Raw genomic sequence first — 21,248 nt, 5'->3', positions numbered from 1 at the left:
TTTTTCATTGAACAAATGCAGTGCGGGAGCATGATGGATGACTCTCAAAAATGAAAAATATTGAGGGGAAAATGAAAAATGTAATCTGAATTTTTCTGACTTTGCATTTTTACTGGACTGTTGTTTCCCTCTTTTTTTTTTTCCTTTTTTAAATAAAATCCTTAGATATAGAAAGAGAAATCCATGCAGCGCCCCATGTGAGTGAGAAGTTAATTCAGCTCTTCCGGAATAAAAGTGAGTTCACATTTCTGGCCACCCTGCAACAGAAGGCATTGACTTCTGGAGTTATACTGTCCATCCGAGAGCTAGAGCACAGGTAAGAGGAAATTGTTTCTCTCTTGTAGGAGTAGCGACATAAAAGATACCGAGCGCTCGGTGATCCATTTTGACAGTGTGTTGAAATGGTAGATGTAAAATGTGACATGTAATTTAAAGCCTTTCTTCATAGTTTGCAATTTGCTACTTTTTGCTAGTTGTTTTTTGTTACAGGAGGAATGAATTATTTATGTGTCCTGGTCTGTAAAATAAATTAACTTAAACGGAAAGATCAAAACCACTGTAGTATAGACGCAATGCACTTTGGAAGTTACAAACCTTGGAATGCAATTTCCCTTACTAATTCATCATATGCACTTTGGAGTTTGTTTTTTCATAAAAGTTAAACTTGCATGTTTCCTGCCTCACTGTGTTTTATAACATTTTGAAATAGTATGTTTTCTTTTTTGAGACTCAGCAGTTAAGCTATTAAGCAATTAAGGTACTTGTGCTTCCATATGTAGGGTGACGTGCATGTTTTCTTCTTGGCGTAAATACAGTATATTCTTGTTCCATGTATGTGTCTTTTTTTTTTTTTTCTTTCCTTTTTTTGTTGTTGTCAGTGTAGGAGGAAAAAAAGGGGTCCTTTTCATTAGCTATTATAGTGGCAGACAGCAATTTATTAAAAAAAAAGTGTACCTTGTATTATGGCCCGTAATAAAATTCCAACGATATTTTGAAGTTTCAAAGTGTGTGTTGTGTCAAATAGTCTCCTACTTGTAACTTTGTGAATGTTTTTTTCATAATTTCTTAGAACTTGAAGGACCTGTGTATCCAGCCTGACTTTCTGTTGTAATACAAGTAATAGGATGTACTTTGGTTGCTCCCATTTCAAATCAAACTTAATACCAGTCATTTTGCAGAATTTCTTTTAGGAGAAAAAAAAATCCTATTGGTATTTAATTTTGTAAATCATTTACATGATAAGCAACTGTTGGCACAATTTCTTACCTTCTGTTGAGAATGTATATGAAGGAGAAGGCAGTGGCTTTATTATGACCAAATTGTCAGTGGGGGCTTTTTGCCAGTGCAACAGCAGAGATGTCTGGGCAAGGATAGCGAAGGGGAGGACTCTGCTACTCCCGTATTCTATCATCATACTTTTCTGTCACCTCTACTTTCTTATTGGTCTCTTCCTTATACTTTACTCCTTCTTTCATTTTCCAGGCCACTGTCTCTATATATAAGAATAGTGTTTTGCATTACACAAGGATCCCTCCCTCCAACTCTTCCTGTTTTCCTTCTCTCAATCTATTATTCGTTTTGTTGTTGCTTTTTATTTCCTCCAAGCTTTTCCAGGACGTTGTAGCTCTCTGAAGTCACGGTTAAGGGATCAGTTTGCCATGTTAAGGGACTTTTAAAAAAAATAGTTTTAATTTGAGAAAGAGGACATAGAGGAGAGCTGTTGACAGAGGAACACTGTCACATGTAGGGACACATGCATGCACTCAGCAAAATCCAAGGTCAAACTAGACAGGCAATGATTATTATACAGTGCAAGGCACATGGAATTTTAGATACGGCCTCTTCTGAATTTAGCTGCTTAACTCCTCTATCTCAATGGGCAGAGAAAGAGCCTCGTAGAGAGATGTACTGTGCAGGAGTAATCCTGATTGAACAAAATGTGCTGCTGATGTCCTTCTTGGCACTGAGGTTATCTCTAGTATTCCAAATTAATAGACATCTGTTTAAAAATATGTATGGTTGAAGGACTGGGTGCTAGTCTCACTTAAACCTCTGTGGTTCTGTGTAGTAACAGAGGTAGTTTCAGTCTGGGAAGTCCTATGTAAGAGTGGAAATGTACATGTCCTGTATTGCTAATGACGGCTGCTACATTCTGAATGTGGGATGGATTACTGCAATTATACTTCTTTTCTGCACTCATTGTGTATCACTTAAAACAGATTCACTGTTTCTTTCTCTAGTTTCTTAAGTTGCTACTTGGACCTTGCTAAGGATAGTACTTTCAAACCCTTAGGTCTATAATGGCAGAAATTGATGAAGTGGATGACAGTGGAGAAAATAACTTTTAACGTTGATGAGGAGTAGAGAGCAAAGATTTTGGGGCACTACTGAAGAGGACCCTGGTTACATTATGACCAATGTAATAGTAGAACTTTCAGCTGGATGTTTTTTTGATGTTGCTTTAACTGCTCAAGTCACTTGCGTGTGAACTGAAACGGATGCAGGCCCTTGACACTCTGGGAAGCATTTTTTAAATTGTTGCACCTACTAAGCTTTTGATAATTATCGTGGTTCTGTTTTGGTGATGTCCAGACTTCTTTCAACCTCCCACGTGCCTATGAAAATAGGCAATGCAAAGGGTATAGTAAGAAACATCATTATGTTTCAGCATGCTGAAGACCTATGGGAACAGCAATAAGGGTACATTTGTTGCCCAACCCGTCTAGTTTTTGACTACATATAACAGCATAACTAGTTCAAAAGGCAGTTTTGTGTGATGTATGTAGCGGAAGAGATCACCATAAGGTACAAGTGAAAACTTAAGAGGCAGTAATACATAGAATGCTTGGTTTATGTCTCATTTCTTTAGTAAGTTTTAGCAGGACTTTATTTTCCATTAATAGCATGGAAATCTGAAGCTAAGATGTGTAGGCTATTCTAGAAATAAGTAAGTAAATGGATCTTAAATCTTCATGAAAACCAAAAAAATGTAATATAAGAGATATTAAAATAAGATGAATACCACTTTCCTTGAAGTCAATAATTCAGATGTGCTGTTTTGTTATACTAAATGGATATTTTGCAACAATTAGAGATTTGTTGCTGATTGATATCATCATTTGATGGACAAGATTTATACTACAAAGATGATAAATAATTCTTTGTTAATATTTTATCTTGTTGAATCAGCTTAATGATGATAAAGACTTTATTTTCATGATCCAAATGTATTAAAATACAGCTTGGAAAATGGAAAGTTTAATTAACACAGATTAAGTGTAATTGAACAGTCTGATAATATGTGCAGACTGTGTACATAGTTATGTGGAATACAACGGTAAATCTGAAGGTTATAACTTTTTTTTCCTAAATCATAGATAAGAAAAATGTAATACAGGATGTACAACCATGTTACTTGGGGATGCAGAAGGTGAAAACTATTTTCTTTGTTGGAGTATGATGCTAGCCGGTTCTTTTTAGAGAATCTTTGTGAACTGCTTTGCTCACAGCCTTCATCTCTTCAGACCACTAACATGCTTGGGAAAGGCCATCAAGATATTTGAAATCCCACCCATAATGAATCCTTATTTCAACAGTGATTTAATACAGTTTCATCCACAGTTGCCTGCCTGCTCCTTACCTGCTCTGGCCTCACACAGTCCAAAGCCCAAGAATGTAAATTAGATGGAGTCAGCATTGCCTTTGTGCTGTTTGCTCGCTGGGTTGGAGGTATATTGATGGTTCCTTCCCACTGCTGGCCAAGATCAGTATCGGGAGAAATCTGTCAAGGGTGTTCAGGTACCCAGGGTAGCGTTCTTTCAAATACTGGCTTTCACCAAAGGAGCTGACTCTGATTTCCTGACTACTCTGGGGCACAGTTTAAAAAGAACTGACTGTTATGATTTTTTTTTTTCATTGTTGATGTGAAAATTCCATGCCCGCCCCTGTACTTGTCCTGTACTTTGTCTGTAAAAATAATGAATTACAGTGAGTGGGAAAGGAAAGCCTTTGTGTACTTTCAATGCATTCTAAGGTTTTTGGTGCTTGGAAAGAATGGGTAAGGGACCTGAAAAAGATTGGCAAGCATTCTTTTGGTGAGTGGTCACCCCACTGACTAGCTTATAACATTTTCAGGTCGTTTACTGCTCAAACTTCCAATAATGACCTTTTAATTGCTAGAGGCTTTCTTGGAGGTAGTCACCATTGAACCACTACTCATGTCTAAGCATGGTAGGCCTAAGGTATCAGGAAGTATTGAGTCCAGAATGATTTTTCTGCTAATGGACAAAGCTGAAGCTCCTCAAATCAGATGAGTAGCGCAACTACACATCACTGGGGATTCTGCTACTTACCTGAAAGGAAATAAGAGGAAAAACAATCTTTACAGTATGTTACACAGAAAGCGACAGCTGGCCACCAAGCTATCATCTGGTCATGATGTGGAAGGTAATAACTCTGGGTCAGGTTTTCTCATCTTTCATCAGGCAAAATTCCCTTTGATTTTTTGAAAGTAACCTGTTGGGTATTTACTTGCTTTGTAACAAGCTGCCCTCCAAAGAAAGATTTTCTTCTTAACCATTGGTTTATTTTTGTGCAATGCAGAGAGGTTTGGCATTGTAATACAGAATATGCAAAACTAAACTAGTAAGGAGAGGAGCCATCACCCATGAATTACACATAAGAAATAGGCTAATACCCTTATTGATTTTATCCTCAAGGTCTCATTATGCGCATTTTTCAAGGTCCCTGTCTTGTGTGGTGTTGCCCCCCGCCTTGCCTTCCCAAAGAAGTCATTGTTAATTTGTTACTCTTATTGGTTACTAAAGAGGCAGGATGAAAAAGTAACTGTTTTGTAAAATGCTGCCTTCCTTATACCTCTCTACTATTTTGTGTGTGTCCCGTGTCTGTCTTCTCTGTTTGCTTCGTGTTTATTAGTACTAACTTTCTATCCATGTGTTGTCCTTCTTTCTGAAGGGGGTTTCAAAATGGGGTGAATGTAATGATTCACCATTATAGAACTAGCGAGTGAGTCATAAGATTAATGTTCCTAAGATTTTTCTTACAGGGAGCACTAAAACCTTAATATTTTTCTAAATTTTATGAGGGTTTTTTTTTCTTGATTTTTACGCTTATAACCTATATCTAGGACCTGAACTTCAGAAAATTTCTGCCACCCCAGGTATTTGGAAACTTGCAAGCTAATTGTACTGCTGTGGTGAAATGATTTATTGAGTGGAGAGTTTGGCCCTTCACTATGTAACAGCAAGCTGTATTGGTATAAATGTTCAGGGGGATTCTGATAAATGTTTTAAGCTCATAGTTTCTGAAAGATTTTTATTCCTAGCAAGTCAGTTTTGGGTGGGGAGGGGAACCAGGCATGGGGCTCTCTAGTATGTTGTTGAATACTTCCCCCCAGTTAGACCATGAACAGCTTCTGAGGCTGTTGCGGAGTAGACAGAAAGCTGCACATTTACAAATAGCAGTTGGAAGGCTACCAGGCTGTAATACATTTGATTAAAAACACAGAAGGGTAACAAGCTAGTTAAATTAAACACTGAAACCTAATTAATGAAAAGAAACCTATGCAAGTGACTTCTGACCCTAGTTGTAATCCTGAAAGATTGGATTTACTCCATGCTACGTTTTAGATTATTATTGGCAAGATGTGCATACAGATATTGGATTCCAAGATGCCCAGTATTCAAAAAGGGAAGGAAAAACTCTGCAAATATATCCATTAACCTTTTTCTTTTAGGGTAAAGGTCACATCTTCATTAATATTTATATGTAGAATTGCTAAATTGGAAAGCTGTACAGAGAATATAAAGATCCAGCCTTACTTCTATCCCTCTGAATGAGGTGATGTGAAATATGAGGCATCTACACACCTTTTTTTTTTTTTTTTTCTTTCTTTCCCCCATAGTGGAAGAAGTATATGAGCTTTGTTTCTTCCAGAACATTTTTCTTTTCTTCTTTTTTTCCTTCCCAAAAGGTCTTTAGAGATGCAAATGCAAATAGAATTGGGCCCACCTGCTTCTGTGCTTGGGCTTAAAGTATGCAGAAGAGGAAAGTGAGTCAGAATTGTTATATTCTATACATCTTCCACTGGTTTAAGGAATTTTCCTTATGAAAGAGGAGTTACTGCTTGAGGAGCTACCTTCCATCTTGTGGCTCCCTGCTGAGAGCAGGTGTTTTATGTACACTAGGATGACAATTGTTGTCTCTGTGAAGAATTAACATGCTGCTGATAACCAGCTGTTGAAACACATTGATTGGACCTTGTTGGCAATTGGAGCAGAATAGCTGACAATTTGAAACTCTTTAAAACTGGATTTGGACAGTGCAGAAATGTTGTGGTCAGCCAGGAGCAGGATGTGTGGGTCCCCAAGGAGTCTTCTCCAACATGCTGAGTTCTTCTGTTTGCTTGTTTTATGACCCTCTGACATAGGCAAAGCACAGAAATGTCTCAAACTTACACTGAAGGCAACTTCCTGAAAACTGTTTGCTGAATTTGGGCCGCTCAGTTAAGAATCTAAGACGGTTAGGTGTTGGCAACATGTTACTCACAGACGGTCATTTGCCTGGCTGGACGGGAGGCTGGGTGGTGTGTTTGGTGGTGTGTGTGTTTTTTTTTTTCCCCCCCAGTTTAGTAACGATGCCTGTGTGCTTTCCTTGCCCTAGGTACTACCTTCTGAAAGGGGGGGAGGGTTGCAGTGCCTGCCCTAATGACTGCTGGCTGTGGGAAGCTGCAGGTGGCAGTGGGGAGGGAAGGAGAAGGCTTGCAGGGCAGGTGGAGGCTGAGGGGGTCCAGAGATTAGTAGGGAGCAGAAATGTGGCTGGACCTTGAGAGAGTGGAAAGGCAATTACTTTTTGCTGAGAAACTAGCAGAGATCTGTGGAATTTATCATAACATAAGAATCACTGAAAAGCTGCTGAATCTGAGAGGAAGGTCAGAGGGAAGAACCTTCCTGGTAAGGACACAGCAATTAGGGTAATTTGTTTTCAAATATTGTACTTTGACTCAGGTGGCAGACCTCATTAGTTTAAAAGGCTACGTTATCCTCTTTTGTTGTATTAAAATCTGGTATTTAGAGATTGTGGATTTGGGGATCCCCTGAGCTGAGTTCTTGCCGCAGTGATGAGCATGAGGGAGGGAGGGATGGGGGATATGCTCTTCTTTGGTTACAGCTCTGCTGGGGGCTCTCTAGTCACACTGGCAGCTCTAGGCTTCTGGGTACCCACAAGGATCCCTGAATTCAGAGATCCCAGCCAGCTCAGAGTCCCAGGTTAGCCTTAAAAAATTGACAGCCTCCATTCAGAAGGTCCTCAGATACAAGTGCTTTGTGGACTGCAGATGGTCCATTGGTGCACTGGGGAAACTAAGGCTTAGTCAAGGATTCTGGATGATGAGCCCTTCAAGGGCTACTTCAGAGCATAACTGGGGACTGCATTCCTTGCTAGTTACAGTGGTAGTGTGAGTATAAGGTGACTTGGTTTTGGAGTGGTGATATGTAAAGAAACAGTTCTTTTGTCAGGTTACTTTTCTGTCAGGCATTCATTGGGTTGACATGCCTTACTGCAACTGAATGGCTAAATCTGATGCAAAGGATGGTGTAGGAATAAGCAGGCAGAAGAGTGAGGCCATCTCTTTCTGGAGTGGTTACACTAGACTATATCCCTTACTGCGAGATCAACCTCTGCTTTTTGTGAGGGAATAACATCAAATTTCTCCTGTTAGCTGGCTACTTCTTGCAGATACCTGCCTTTAGTAGAGATAGCTTGGTTCTTGTCGGTGTTTATGTCTATAAGTGTATGAGGACATACATATACATATGTGTTGTGTTTTATGTTGTTGTTGTTGATTTAGATGTAGCAGCCTTAGCTACCTTATTTCAGATGACAGACTCTTTTCTGTCCTGCTGACTATACTAGCTCTGAAGCCTGCTAAGATGCAGTACTATTTTTATGTGCAGTGTGGTATTACCTGCTTGGTTTACTATGAATAGGGGAGAGACCAGGTCTTTTTCAGATAGTAGGCAGGTAGCAGCCCCAGATAGATTTTTAGACCTATGAAATGTAAAAAAAAAAAAAAAAAAAAAAGCTTAAAGTCAATCCTTATAACACATGCCATGAAAATGAGTAGCTGCTTTGTACCAGTTCTGACTCAAGCCATCTTTTAGCTGGCAGGCAGATGTTGGGGTTACTTTTTTCTTTATATGATCAAAGAAGGCGGCAATTTTGTATTTGGATGGCCTTTGCCTAGTTGCAGGTACACAAATGCATATTTTGAGCACCATAAATGTTTAATACCTTGCAGCTTGCATGCCCAGCTGCCATGTAGAAGATTTGTAGAACAAAAGACAAAATGTTTATTACAGAAAATGTCAGTGTGGGGTTTTTTCTTGCTCAAAGTTTCTAGCTAGGCTGATATGACATGATTCCCATTGTCCTCGGAGTGATCTGAATGGAAAAATAAAGTTGTTTAACTGATGGGATTTTAGTTCCTTTTGTTTGAAATGAAAGGATACGAATGTTTAGAAGAATCCTGTTTAGGTAGCCAACAGCACAGTCAAGTTGGACCTTTCAGGTTTTTGAGACATGTGAAAGAATTTAGTATTAAATTTCGGCTTATTTTGGATTTGCTTGTATAGGAGGAATATTTTTGGAATGCAGTAGGTGATGGTAGAGTCTTTGTCTGTGCAACATACGGAATTCAGCTTTTGCATTTTCTTCTGTAGAAAGTTAATCTGTGTTTTCAGCAAGATACCTTCATTGTCACAGATGATCCTTCATCTATTCACGACACCTTTTGTGCTACCTGATGTCAGTCTGATTTTGCTCATAAGCTTTGATGTTATCAGTACGTAATCTCTGCCACAGTAGTAAGTCTTTAATGCCACGTAAGTGAAGATTTGCAGTGTATGGTTTTGCTGTCCAGCGTCTCAATCTGTCTGTATTTAAACTAGCTGTAAAAAGTACCTTTATATGGTTTGTAAGTATGCATATGTAGCGGAGGACTAGGTCTATACACTTGAGCACGTGAGAGCATTTCTTCAAAATCCATTGTCTGACAATGCGTAATGCTTCAGAACGTGGGATCTTACCCTGTCATCTTATAGTAACTAGGGTACAAGAACAGTGCCTGTGGAAGCAACTGAAATACTTGCCTTGACAGCTGTAACTTGCTCTGGTTTTGCATCCACAGAACTGTGGTGACAACTGCAAGGTGAGTGTTTACTTTTGTTTAAAGTCAGATGCCTCTTGTTTCAGAGGCATTGCTTTTGCTCTATATGGCTTCATTGACAGTGGTGATGGGCTTGGGCATACGCCTGCTAGCTTATCTGCAGCATAGTGTAGCCAGTGCATGCTCTTGGCCTGGCTTGCTTTCCACCGGGGAGCATTAGAACAAGATCTCAGTTTCTTTTATGTCACTGTCCAGGCTTGAGCCACTTGGCAGCACAACCAAAATAACAATGTGCTGTGCGTGCCACTCTGCACACAGACTCAATCAGTGCTAAGGAACAGTGAAAGGCCAAAAGTGTAATGATCTGTGCTTCATCACAGAATCCCTGTAGATTGAAAATCCTGAAATCTGTGTGATAATGGATGCAGATTTGTTGGCTCTTTGTCTCTGAATACATCAAGAAGTGTTTCTGCAAAGATGCTAAAGCACAGTCTTGCCTGAAGCCATTTTTATCAGTAAACACCACTAAATGTTCTGATATTCTGCTTGGCACGATGCTGTTGTGAAATGAAAAAGCTGTGTGCACAAACATGTCCAAATAGGCAAATTTGTGCAGAAGGTTCCTGAACTTCTAGCTGATGACATCAAATGGGCTGGTCCCTGAACTTTCCTTGAATTTCCTTTGCTGTAAAAAAATATAAGAAATTGTGCCTTGACCAGACTAACAGAACTTTCCAGAAGCTTCTGTTCAATGTCAGCCTGATTCTCATTATGGCAAGTGATTTTTTTTCCAGCAGTTGAGAGACCTGACATTGTAGTGTTGCTGCAGCATGTGCGAGGTGAACGGTGCTTCCGTCCTTGAACTCCTGTGGTTTTGTGACCATCTCCCACACAACGTTAAGCAGATGCACAAGTGTTTTGACTAGATGGCAACCCCAAGTTTGTACATATTCGCAGGGATGCCATCTGTGCCTGCTGCCGTGCCCTGGGACATCTGTTCAGTAGCTCTAAGAGCATCTGCTGTAAATGCTGGTGCTGCTCCTTGAAAGAGGCTGTGGGGCTTCATTTGGCACTTGATCAGGGATGATGGAAGTTGTAAAGTCAGAATGATAACTCTGCTTCATTTATGTTTGAAAGTGATGAAGGAGAAGGTTTCCAGAAGTGAATGCAAAACGTAGTTTTGCTTTAGTTCTCAGAGCTCTTATCAGAGCATTTAATCAATATTGTGCTTACCAGATGGTGCCCTGTCTTCACTGTGGGATATTTTAGTGTCTCGTGATAGGTGTTAGCATCCTAAAGATAAGAACAGGAAGTGCTGTATGCACTAAGGATATTCAGAAGGAATTATATCCCAGAGCTCTTCTTGGTGTCATATCTTCTTCGGAGTCTGTGAGCCCTCCCTCCTTTCACCACTTCCACAACCCGACAGCAGTCAAATCTTTGACTGGAATGTGGCGGTGTTTGTCACAGGTTAAGATCACTGCTGTGGTAGATATGATGAATAGATGAATCTGTTTCTTTAAGGCAAAAGGCAGATTAAGCCAACTCACCTTATAGAAATACTTTGCTTTTTCTGCTTCAGGTGTCTTACATACTCTTACTTAATGACTTCTCCAATTTTTTTGGTCATTACATCCACAGCAGCTGTTTTCAACTTACAGTATGTTTTTAGACACCTTTTTCTCCTGATCTGGAAGTGAAATGAGCTGTCAAATGCGCTATGGTTGTGACTAAAAGAAGAGTGGGGGGAAGCATTAACCATCACTGAGGCTTTACTGTCTCGTAACAATACTCATGTGTGAGATACACAGGGGTTGCAAAAGTTGTCAGAAAGAATTGTAAAGCATCTTGAGTTGATTGTGGAATAATATTGTCCTTCTGTAAAGCACATTGCATGATCTTAAAATATCCCAACTTTATTGACGTGCGTAAAATTAATCTGAATTTAGCAACATGTTTTTCTCTTACGCATTGGGATTTGAATGAGAGACTGCAGGCAGACCTATAAAGAGTATTTGAATTCTACAATTGTATAAAAGAAGCCAGCAGCAGTGTACGTGCCTAGCAAATATGGAAATTCTAGTAGTGGGAAAATTTCAGCCAAGGTCATATTGTATTGCTGTTCCATGAAGAGCGAGCTTTCTTAATACATGTGTTCTGAGAATTTAATCTGTCAAAATGCATGTTACTTTTCATCATGCCTGTCTAAAAAATATAGAAGAAAACCCCGTGTCGAGAAATAACAAAATAAAACAAGAAACCATCACTCGATGCTAACAAGTTGACAAGTAGATTACAGTCTCACATCTGTCTTTATTGGAACAGGTCTTGAGGAGGGTAGCAGGGGCTAACTATAGCGGCAAGTTGACTCACAGGCTTCATGCAGATGTGATGCAGAAGTAGAACTGGTTGTAAAACTCAGAAATCTCCCTTGGGCTTTTGATAGGGATCTCATGGTGACATTGGAAGTTCACACTTGCCTACCGATGATGCATTTATTCTGGTGGTCCCAGATACTGCAGTCCTTTTGGGAACCCTGGCTCGTTCCATTTCTATGTTTTCTTCTTCCTCACAAAATCCTGGGAATTACCTACAAAGCACCTGTTAGAGATTAGTTCATTTTCTTGCCTCTTGTAGGGTACCTTCTGTTAGTTTTTTCCTGTTGGTTTATAGTAGATAAAAACTTGTGTAATGTCATTTCAAGTCAAACATGAGACAGATATATAAAAAAAAAATCCATTTGTTTTCTCTGGCTTTACTAATTATTTTCTTACAGGTTGATGATTTCTTGCCTAAGCTTATGTTTTTCCACTCATTTGTCTTCCATTCCACAATTTGTAGATTAGAACTCGAACGCAGAGCAGGTGTGTTTATTTCCAGGAGTGAATGGCCTTTATGTCATTGCTTTTGAATAGGCTTTCCTCCAGGGTCTGGTAGGAAGAGGAAAGAAAAGATGATGTTTACTATTGAGAAAGCTATTTGCACATGAATTATATTCTGGTAGAGAAAAGACAACTACATCTTATAAACTGTGAATATGGTAAAGTGTGTATGTAGTCAAGATCTCAGTATGAATTTGTGCATCTTCAAAAAACAAAAACAAACAAACAAACAAAAAAACAACCCAAAAACCCACCAAACAATGCAAGAGTGTTGGTTTACATTGCTTTACATTTTTAAAATACTTGATAGAGATAATGTTGGGCTAATCCAGCCGGTTTCCACTGTTGAGGTTTTTGTTCACTGATGTTTACTGATGTTTGTCTGAGCATAACTGCTTCTGATTTGCGCTTGTTGAAGGGTGGTGAAAAATAGGTGCAGAATTTGTCTGCTGTCATCCTCCTTTTGTGTCATTGAAGAGGTAAAACATGGTGTTTTATATAGTCCTGTGTCACTTAGCAGTGTATTAGGTGTACATATATAAAAATCTTAGCATTGGCTAATAGATTAAATTTTAACTAGTCGTTTCTGTATTACATAAATTAATTGGGAGATGGACAACGAACTCACTGCCTATGCAACAAGCTGTTTTTAGTCCTGAAGTAACTATTGACACTAAAGCTTGTCAGATGAGAAGCTACGTTGTTTTGCAATTCCCTATGCTGTTCAAATAATAGAGCATAGATGTGATTAAGTACAGTATCTGAGTGACCTTTCCGGGGCTGGACTGTTGCCTTTTTGTTAACCAACAAAACATTGCGTAGTAAGCAATTCGCTCTGTGGCTATAAGAGATTATGAAGAATGACTGCAGGAAGCGATGTGCTTCCTTCAACAGGAGCTTGTCTTGCTCTCAGGCTCTTACGCTTCTGTGATCAACCATGTAAAAAAATATATGTATATATTTACACAAATACTTTGTGTGTGAGAGAGATACTGGAATGTTACATAGCTCTCCCACTTCTTTTTTTTTGAAGTTTTCTGCCTCACTGCTGTTCATGTGAACAAGAGAGAAAGAAAGTCTCTGTAATGACTTCTTTTTGTGCTTTGACAGCAGATGGCAATTATGAAACGTTTAACTTTGTAGTATGACTTCACTGACAGTACTTGTCCTAGTGCTTTCCTGGCTTGGAAACACCAGCAGCAGTACTTCTGTGTTTTGACTGTGCTCTTGCTGAGCATCAAAATAAAACAATAAAAAAATCCTCTCCAGAGTTCTCATGAATGTAGTTTAGGTATTTTAATGAGTGGTGATAGTGGTTAATCAACATTATGCTTTTCTGTTTCTCTGCCCTCCTTGTGCCTTTATATGCATGAAACAGGCCAGTTCTTTCACAACACCGATCTTTCTTATTTTTTCCACTCTGTACTGCATGTATTTTATTTGTACCTATGCCTGCTGTGTTTTCATTCAGTTTTGGTTTTGCCTTTGTCTGCTTGTGTTTTTAACTTTGCCACTTGAGTCTTTGATTCAGGTGATGACCTGATAATGCTCATACATTGCATGAAAAATGTAATGGCAAGGCATTGGCAGGATGGAGGAGGGTTTGAGTTTCTCTTTTGGTCGAGGTTTGTTGACTTGCTGTTCCCCTTCCCAGTCTGCTGCGATCTTTTGCACATGTTCCCAGCTAGTTTCATCTCCTAAGTTCGTTCCTCCCAAAGAACTCTGTTTTTCAGTTACGTTCTAGAAAACCTCCACTTCACTGGTAAGAGCTGTTGTTGATGAAGTGCACACACCTCATGTAACACTTGTGCACACCGGCTGCTAAGATAGGAGTACAGCCAAGCAGTGTAAAAGGTTTGTGCAAAAAAGAAAATTTGCACTTGGATACTTACTATTTTGTGTTGCATTTACTTTTTGGAAGTGAGTTTCATTTTTATATATATATATATATATATATATATATATATATATATATATACGTGTGTGTGTGTGTATATATATATATATTTTTTTTTTTTTACCCCAAACTAGCACCCATCTTTCAACTGGCATGTTAAATTGGTGTTGTCCAGTAGGAAAAAAACATGACACTGTGGAGGTAGATAGGGGTAGGGACTAATTGGACAACCTAACATCTGTACTTAGTTGTAGAGGTATTTCTATGATAAAAAGAGCTCTGCATCTCCTCCTTCCTATGTCCAGGGCCTCATTTTAGAAGGAAAAAGAGAGCCTTGATTTGATATGCTGTAAATACTCTGTGTGATCTGAGGTCCAAGAGGAGGCTTCGCTATTTATACTGTCAATGTGCTACCATCTGTGAGGGCTAAATTCACCCTAGAAGAACTGTCTCCCCCCCACCAGCATGAAGGCAGTTAATAGTCGTACTTTGTTAACTCTCCTGTGACTCTTCCCTGCTGACACTTGTCTGAAGGTTTTGGTTGTGTATGCCAGGTGTTTGAGATGCCTAATCCAGCCAGGAGGTTTTGTTCCCTTGTAAAGCTGAACAATTACAGCTGTAAAAATAAAAGTCAGAAAAGGAGTTAAGCAAAATTGCATGTAGGAGACTCCTACAAGTAATTAGTTTTTTAAAAAGTGCATTTGCAAATAGTAAATACAAATTTAATGGTTGCCTGGCACTTTCTTACCTTAGTGGCTTTTTGTTTGTTCATTGGTAATGATATGTACCGTTCTTTATTGTTGCATCTCCTTCAAATCGTGTGTTCATACAGAACATTTTGGTGAAAAGAATAAGGATCATTTTCTTGTAATTGAACCTGTTCTATGGGTAAAAAGAGGACTTCAATTTTTAGGACTATCAAATGGTGTTTTGAACATGAGCTGTTTTCATGTAAATGTTGTTGCTATTTTATTAATGCACTGAATGTATAGTCTTGTCTCTCTACCTTTTTTCAAAAATAAGCTAGTAGCTAATCCGTGCTGAGTAGCTGTTTGTTTAGAGAAGTCTATGAATTAAGAAGAAAGTGTCAGAAGCAATGAATAAACCAAAAAATGGAACTGATTCTTCTTCATCTTTTAAATACAGCTATTTTGAACTGGAGAGCAGTGGCCTACGGGATGAAATTAGATATCACTACAGGTTTAATGGGAAGTCAAGAACAGAGGTGTTCCCGTACCGTCTGGCAGACGGGCAGTGGCATAAGATTGCCGTGTCACTTAGTGCATCCCACCTTCTGCTGCATGTGGATTGCAACAGGTAAGAAAATATGTTCGCTAATTTATATTTCTTTAAAAAATGCTCTCTACTGACACCCAGGAGTAAAATTGGAAAAGGAATTATTTAAAAAAAAAAAAAAAAAATTTAAAAAGCTTGGTAAACTGCCATGGGATAAGAAAAGGAAAACAAAGCACTAAAATGAAACAACTCGTTGTGATTATGAACAAATGTGGAAAAGGTTGATTGCTGACTGGGGAGTATTAAATGCATCTCTAGTTTAGGCACTAGCTGATGTTATGTTTGACTGCGACTGCATTTAAGTGTGTTAGATTGGTGTGCAGTCTGTTCTGTTGTGAATTGCTTCACTCAGCTTACCTGAAAACTTGACAAATAGGTAGATGTGTCAGAGACATTTTAATTTTATTTTACATAATCAAGCAATGCACTTTTTACTGATTTTTTTTTTTTTTTTCCACCTGCTGTCCCTCTTGGAAACTTCTGAGAAACCTGGGAGCTTCTTTTTGCATGTCTAGAACTGGTGCTTTTTGTTTTCTGAAGGGTATTCTGTCTGTCATCACAATTTTTATTGTCTAAAAATTGTAGAAGACGGCAGATTGTGAGGATTTCAAGGAATAAAAAGCAGCAAACCTAGAATCTCTCTTCCCTTGGACTTGATCTCACAATGTATTGAAGACTTCAGCTTTTGCTAACTTAGTGGTTGATGAGGAAACACAGAAAACTTGTAATTGGGACCTTCAAAATAGCCTTTAGGAATGAGAAAAATGAACCATTACTTTCCTGTCTTCTTGTCCCGGAATGACTATGAAAATATCTTTTGCCTTCAGTGAGAGGGTCAGCATAGGCATCTTGGAATTGTGGCACTTAAATGGTTAGGGTGATGGTAGCAGAAACTTTTTTTCCAAAGTCTTCATTTTGTTCAGGTGGGCAGAATAAAGTTATGTGAGTATTATAGGTTACTGGAACATTTGAAAAATTTTACATTTTGGCCAAAGTAATTATGAGGTACTGTTTGAGAAGAAGGTTGCAACCATTTTCTGCAACTGCATTAACTACTGACAGTAAAAATCTAATCTGAAGGAAGGTTGCTTATTGACTCCTTTTATTTGGACCCTAGAAGCAATTAAATGCTTAGAGCAATTTTAATTTCTTTCAGGCATGTAATCTACAATTTGTAAAGGTCATCTTCATTTCAGTCATCTGATTTATTTATCTTACCTTTATTTGTTTCTGTTATATTATTTCTTTGCTTACAACAGTATACTTTTACATTTGTTTATTGACATACTGGGTTTTGGGACAGGTTCTTCATTATCTCCTGTGTTTGTTTTGTTTTGTGGTTTTTTTTTGTTTTGTTTTTTTTTAAATGAACAGCAAACGTGGTTTAGGAAGACCCTTTTTAGCAGACTGTTTTGCTGGCTGCCTTCTTGCATACAACGTGAAAGGAAGACGACACAAAAAGCCTGCCTACTGCAGCAGTCTATCCAGGGACAAGATTGCTGCACAGATTCACGGTTGTGACCCGATTTTCTTTACAGCAATAGGCAGCAATAGATAAATACAATTACAGAATGAGCTGTGCTGTCTTATGAGGTGTGAAATGTGTATAACCATCTCTGACAGGTACGCCTAAACAGGGCTGATCTGTCTAAGGGTTTCCCTTAAGGTGGTATGTCTCAGGGCTGCTCCCAGCATAAATCCGTACCTAAATGTCTCTGTTTGGATGTGTATTTGTGGTAGTTCATGACTAGTCCTGTGGAAAAGTAATGGGAGTAGTTTTGAAAGCAGAACTTGAGGGCAGATCATAGTAGAAGTTTAAATGGGGGGAGAAGGTGGGGAGTCTTCAAGTTCCTGACTCAGCTGTAGTGTATCTGTTCAGTTAATTAGAGAATTTTGCAAATGTTGGTATTATAGTTTTCTGTATTTTATCTTAACCCCCTACATTTTTGCACTCAGAAGAGAAGTCAACATCTTGTTCATCTTTGCACTAGCATTTCCTGATGACACTACAGTAAATGTCAAAAGGTGTGAAAATGAAGAGCAAGCCAATGAGGGGTGCTTCTGAGCACTACTGAAAATCCCAAGCCTTCTTCATGTTAGTGTTAGGAAAGCTGCAGCTGAAAGTATGCACAGAATCCAGCGTTAAGAGCTGTAGACTTTACATGTAAAAGTCACCATTTTAGGCTAGTGTGGTGTCACTGGCTCTCAGCAGAGTTCAGCCTGCCTAATGAGAAGTCGTGCTTCTGCAGACTTAATTGAACAAGTTGCAGGGAAAGAGAATATGACTGCAGTCAATATATTCACCTGCCCCACCTCCTGCAGATGTTTGGTGTCATCAGAACAAGAATTTAGCTTGAAGTGTGCCTATCTAATTAAAGAAGTTCTTTACTTGCCACGTACTGCTCTTTCCCCTGTAAAAAATAAAAACAAATCAAAACCAGAAAAACCCTGACCAACAAAATGAATCCCATGGCTTCCTACTGGATTTCTTTAAGAGGGTTGTAACATTGCTTCCTTAGAGACACATGAATTTGTATAAATGCATTACTGCTTTTGTTTAGGGCTGTGGTAATATGTTATACATTTGGAAGTCTACTCGGAGCGATTTGTGAATGCAGTGGTGTTAAAGTTAACTTGTATCTGAGAGTGCATTGAAAGTGTTGCATTGGGAAAAATATCCAGCCGCAACCTAATTTTGTTACATGTTTTGTATGACTACCCAAAGCTAGTTTCTGGCCTCCAAAAACTGCAGTGGATCAGGAAGCATTGGAGAGGAAACTTGTAATTTGTAAACAGATAGTCAAATCTACTTTTATTCTTCCCAGCCTTATCACCCACATTACTCTGATGTGTAAAATTGCTTTGACATTTGGTATTTGATTGTCTTTTGGATTGAATTCAAAGCTGACTTTGTTTTTCAGCCCTGGATAGGCTAGGGAAAAGTACTTGAGAACTGGTAAAAGCCTTTAGTGCTTTTAAGAGTCATCTTTAAAACAGTATAATTGCTTCTGTTCTAATGAGGTGTAATATGGTGGGGGAGGCATGCGCCTCAGAGAAGGTATATTTGCCCAAGTACATGTCCTTCTGAAATCAGCTCCTGATGCATCTTTCTTGCTCCTTTTGGTGCTCCTTCAAGAACAAGGAGTAAGGATTGTAGCTGAGTTTGATGCTGGAGCTTGGAGCTGCTGACACAGGAAGATAGATTAGAGTCCAGACTGAAAACCTGGATGTAACTGGACTTTTCTTGCTGACTCGGAGAGCCTTTGTGTTGGGCGTAGGCAGTACGCTCTAGCCAGAGATACACCTCCAACAATGGGCATAATAAGCAGCGGGTGTACTTGCTAACATGCCTTTAACATTCTAGTAAGGTTCCAAAAGCTTAGAAAAAATAAAAGACATTAATTATGAATGTATGACTGATGCACAAGTAAAAGCTGTGCTGAAAGTAACGTGGAAATTAAGTACGCTGCTGTTAATTTCCTTGCATCTCCAATGCTGAGTCCACTAGTGGTGAACATACCTTGTTTCAAAATATTGGTTACATGTAGGATCTGTGCTTCCCTACTTCAGGGAAAAGGGGGTTGTCAGGGGCTTTCTGGTGAGTGTTTAGGTTAAGCCAGAGTAACTGTGTCATTGTCAGAGAGTCCTTAAATAACTTATGGCACTAAAGGGTTAATATATAACGAAATAAATTCTGCCATGCACCTTCCCAGATTTGGCCTCTTAGGGGAGGCGAGGTCAAGGATCCTGCTGTTCATATCTGCATTGTCAGGAGATTTGCGGCCCCGGGAGACTCTCATACTCCTACGAGAGCAGTGTTTGTCTTCACTTTACTGGGAATTAGTTTCAACTGTGGAGTCTGTAATGTTGCCTGTGGTATGTCGTTGTCCACTGCAATGCTTGCCCCCACAACGGTAACAACACAGAAAAATGTTGTATTTAATGGTGTTAAGAGTGAGGGAATAGTGCGGAGCCTACAGTTTAAGAACTGGTAGGTACTGTATCAAAATGTATTTATTGACAATGTATTTAAGAAATATAAATACCATATTTTTCTCAGTGTGTCTAATTAATCGTGGAGGTAAGCTTGAAGTGTGCTTGCTTTATGTTTTCATTGTTTTATTTCTCATCAACCATATTGCTACAAAGGTACGTACCTGTTCAGACAGTATCAGTATTCCTTTACTTGAACTCTGTCTGCAGGTGTAAAAGGGGCAAAGGCACTTTGCTGCAAAAATTAATGCTTTCCGGTGAAAATATGTGCTGGAATGCCTTTTACTATGAATGCAGCCTGTGGTTTTGGTGGATTCTTTTAGCTGTTTAATGGAGGGGGTTGGTAAGAGCATAAGAGAATAGATTATAAAACTGGAGCAGGCTAGGAACTAGTCTCCAACTGCAAAAACATCTTGTCTGCTTCTTTTATGTTTCTCCTGCTAGAACAGAGCATTAGGGAATAAAAAATGCATGAGCAGTGAGAACTTTTTAATTGGAAAAATAAATAAATTAAAGCAACATAATCCAAATATGGGAATCCAAGACCTCAGAATTCTTATAAATAAGATAATCTGGCTCTCAACCTGAGGTTTTCAACTTGTATAAACAAAGTCCTGTGACTTCAATTAAAATGTAATAAACTTAAAGAAGGTTAAGGGATGTATTTAAAGGAGGGATTCACTGCTTTACTTACTGTAAAACACTTTCTCTCTCAAGAGAAGATGGCATGGTGGCAATGTTACGCAGCTAGGTAATTTACTCTCAACATCTGAATATGTTTGTGTGACCCAGATTGCTTCTCTGCTCTTTAAGCTGCAGCAGAAGCTGTCAGAGAAATGGTTACTTGAGTAGACTGCTATAATTGTGCATTGCAGGTGCACCCAGCTTCAGATCTGTGGTATTGTGAATTGGAAGTTAATTTTCACCTACGGATTGTCCCTTTTGTTTGACAGAAAGGTGGTGTGGTTTAACCTGGCAGGCAGCTAAACACCACACAGCTGTTTGCTCACTCCCCCACTGTGGCATGGGGGAGAGAATAGGAAGAAAGGTCAAACTCATGGGCTGAGATAAAGACTGTTTAGTAGGACCGAAAAGGAAGGGAAAAAAATGATAATAATGATAAAAGAATATACAAAACAGGTGGTGCGCAATGCAATTGCTCACCACCTGCTGACTGATGCCCAGCCAGTCTCTGAGCAGTGGGCGCCGCCCCCCGGCCAACTGCCCCCCGTTTTATTGTTCAGCATGAAGTTGTATAGTATGGAATATCCCTTTGGCCAGCTGGGGTCAGCTGTCCTGGCTGTGTCCCCTCCCAGCTTCCCGTGTACCACCAGCCTTTTCACCAGCAGGGCAATATGAGAAGCTGAAAAGTCCCTGACTTAATGTAAACACTGCTCAACAACAACTAAAATGTCAGTGTGTTATCAACACTGTTCTCATCCTAAATCCAAAACACACCATTATACCAGCTACTAGGAAGAAAATTAACTCTACCCAAGCTGAAGCAAGGACAAAGGCTATAAAAGTTTTAGCATGAGAGAGATCTCTAGCTGGCATATCACATCACCTGCTGTCAGGCCTGTATCATTACAGATATTGCAGTTAAGCTGCGAGGAAATGTTCAGGATGCGTTCAGCATTACTTGAGAAAATTTTTTTTTTTTTTTTAAAGAAGTTTTTTAATACTCAGCGCTTTTCATCGAGTGGCTAATGCATCAGCAGAAGGGTAGTATGGGTGTGACTGAAGACTGAATAATGATATATCTTAACCCAGTCCCTAATTATGATGAAATTATTTTTTTTCATCCTGCATGAATCAGTTGACTTTTTTTGTATACTACATTGATAGAATTGGGAGAAGGCCATGAGTATTTATGAAAGTGCTGAAAAAGTACTGTAGAAAACAAATGATAACAACCCATACCTGTGCCTGGCTGTCTTAGATCCTTTGATCACCCCTAGAAGGCAGCAACCACATATAGTCAGTACAAGTACCT

At 39.1% G+C, this 21,248-nt stretch overlaps 1 protein-coding gene across 1 annotated transcript in view; it reads left to right on the top strand.

The window, feature by feature from the left end:
• Positions 1-21,248, top strand: part of NELL1 (neural EGFL like 1) — a gene marked incomplete at both ends in the record, with an annotated part of 300,940 nt that overhangs the window by 26,315 nt on the left and 253,377 nt on the right. Inside the window, 2 exons of the mRNA XM_082000059.1 lie at positions 166-316; positions 15,110-15,280. Coding sequence (XP_081856185.1) covers positions 166-316; positions 15,110-15,280 — 322 coding nt within the window. The remainder of the gene's footprint in view (positions 1-165; positions 317-15,109; positions 15,281-21,248) is intronic.

This window comes from Phaethon aethereus (assembly GCF_964289735.1).
Source record: "Phaethon aethereus genome assembly, chromosome: 5".
Taxonomy (NCBI): domain Eukaryota; kingdom Metazoa; phylum Chordata; class Aves; order Phaethontiformes; family Phaethontidae; genus Phaethon; species Phaethon aethereus.
This window is presented reverse-complemented; position numbering and strand designations above follow the sequence as displayed.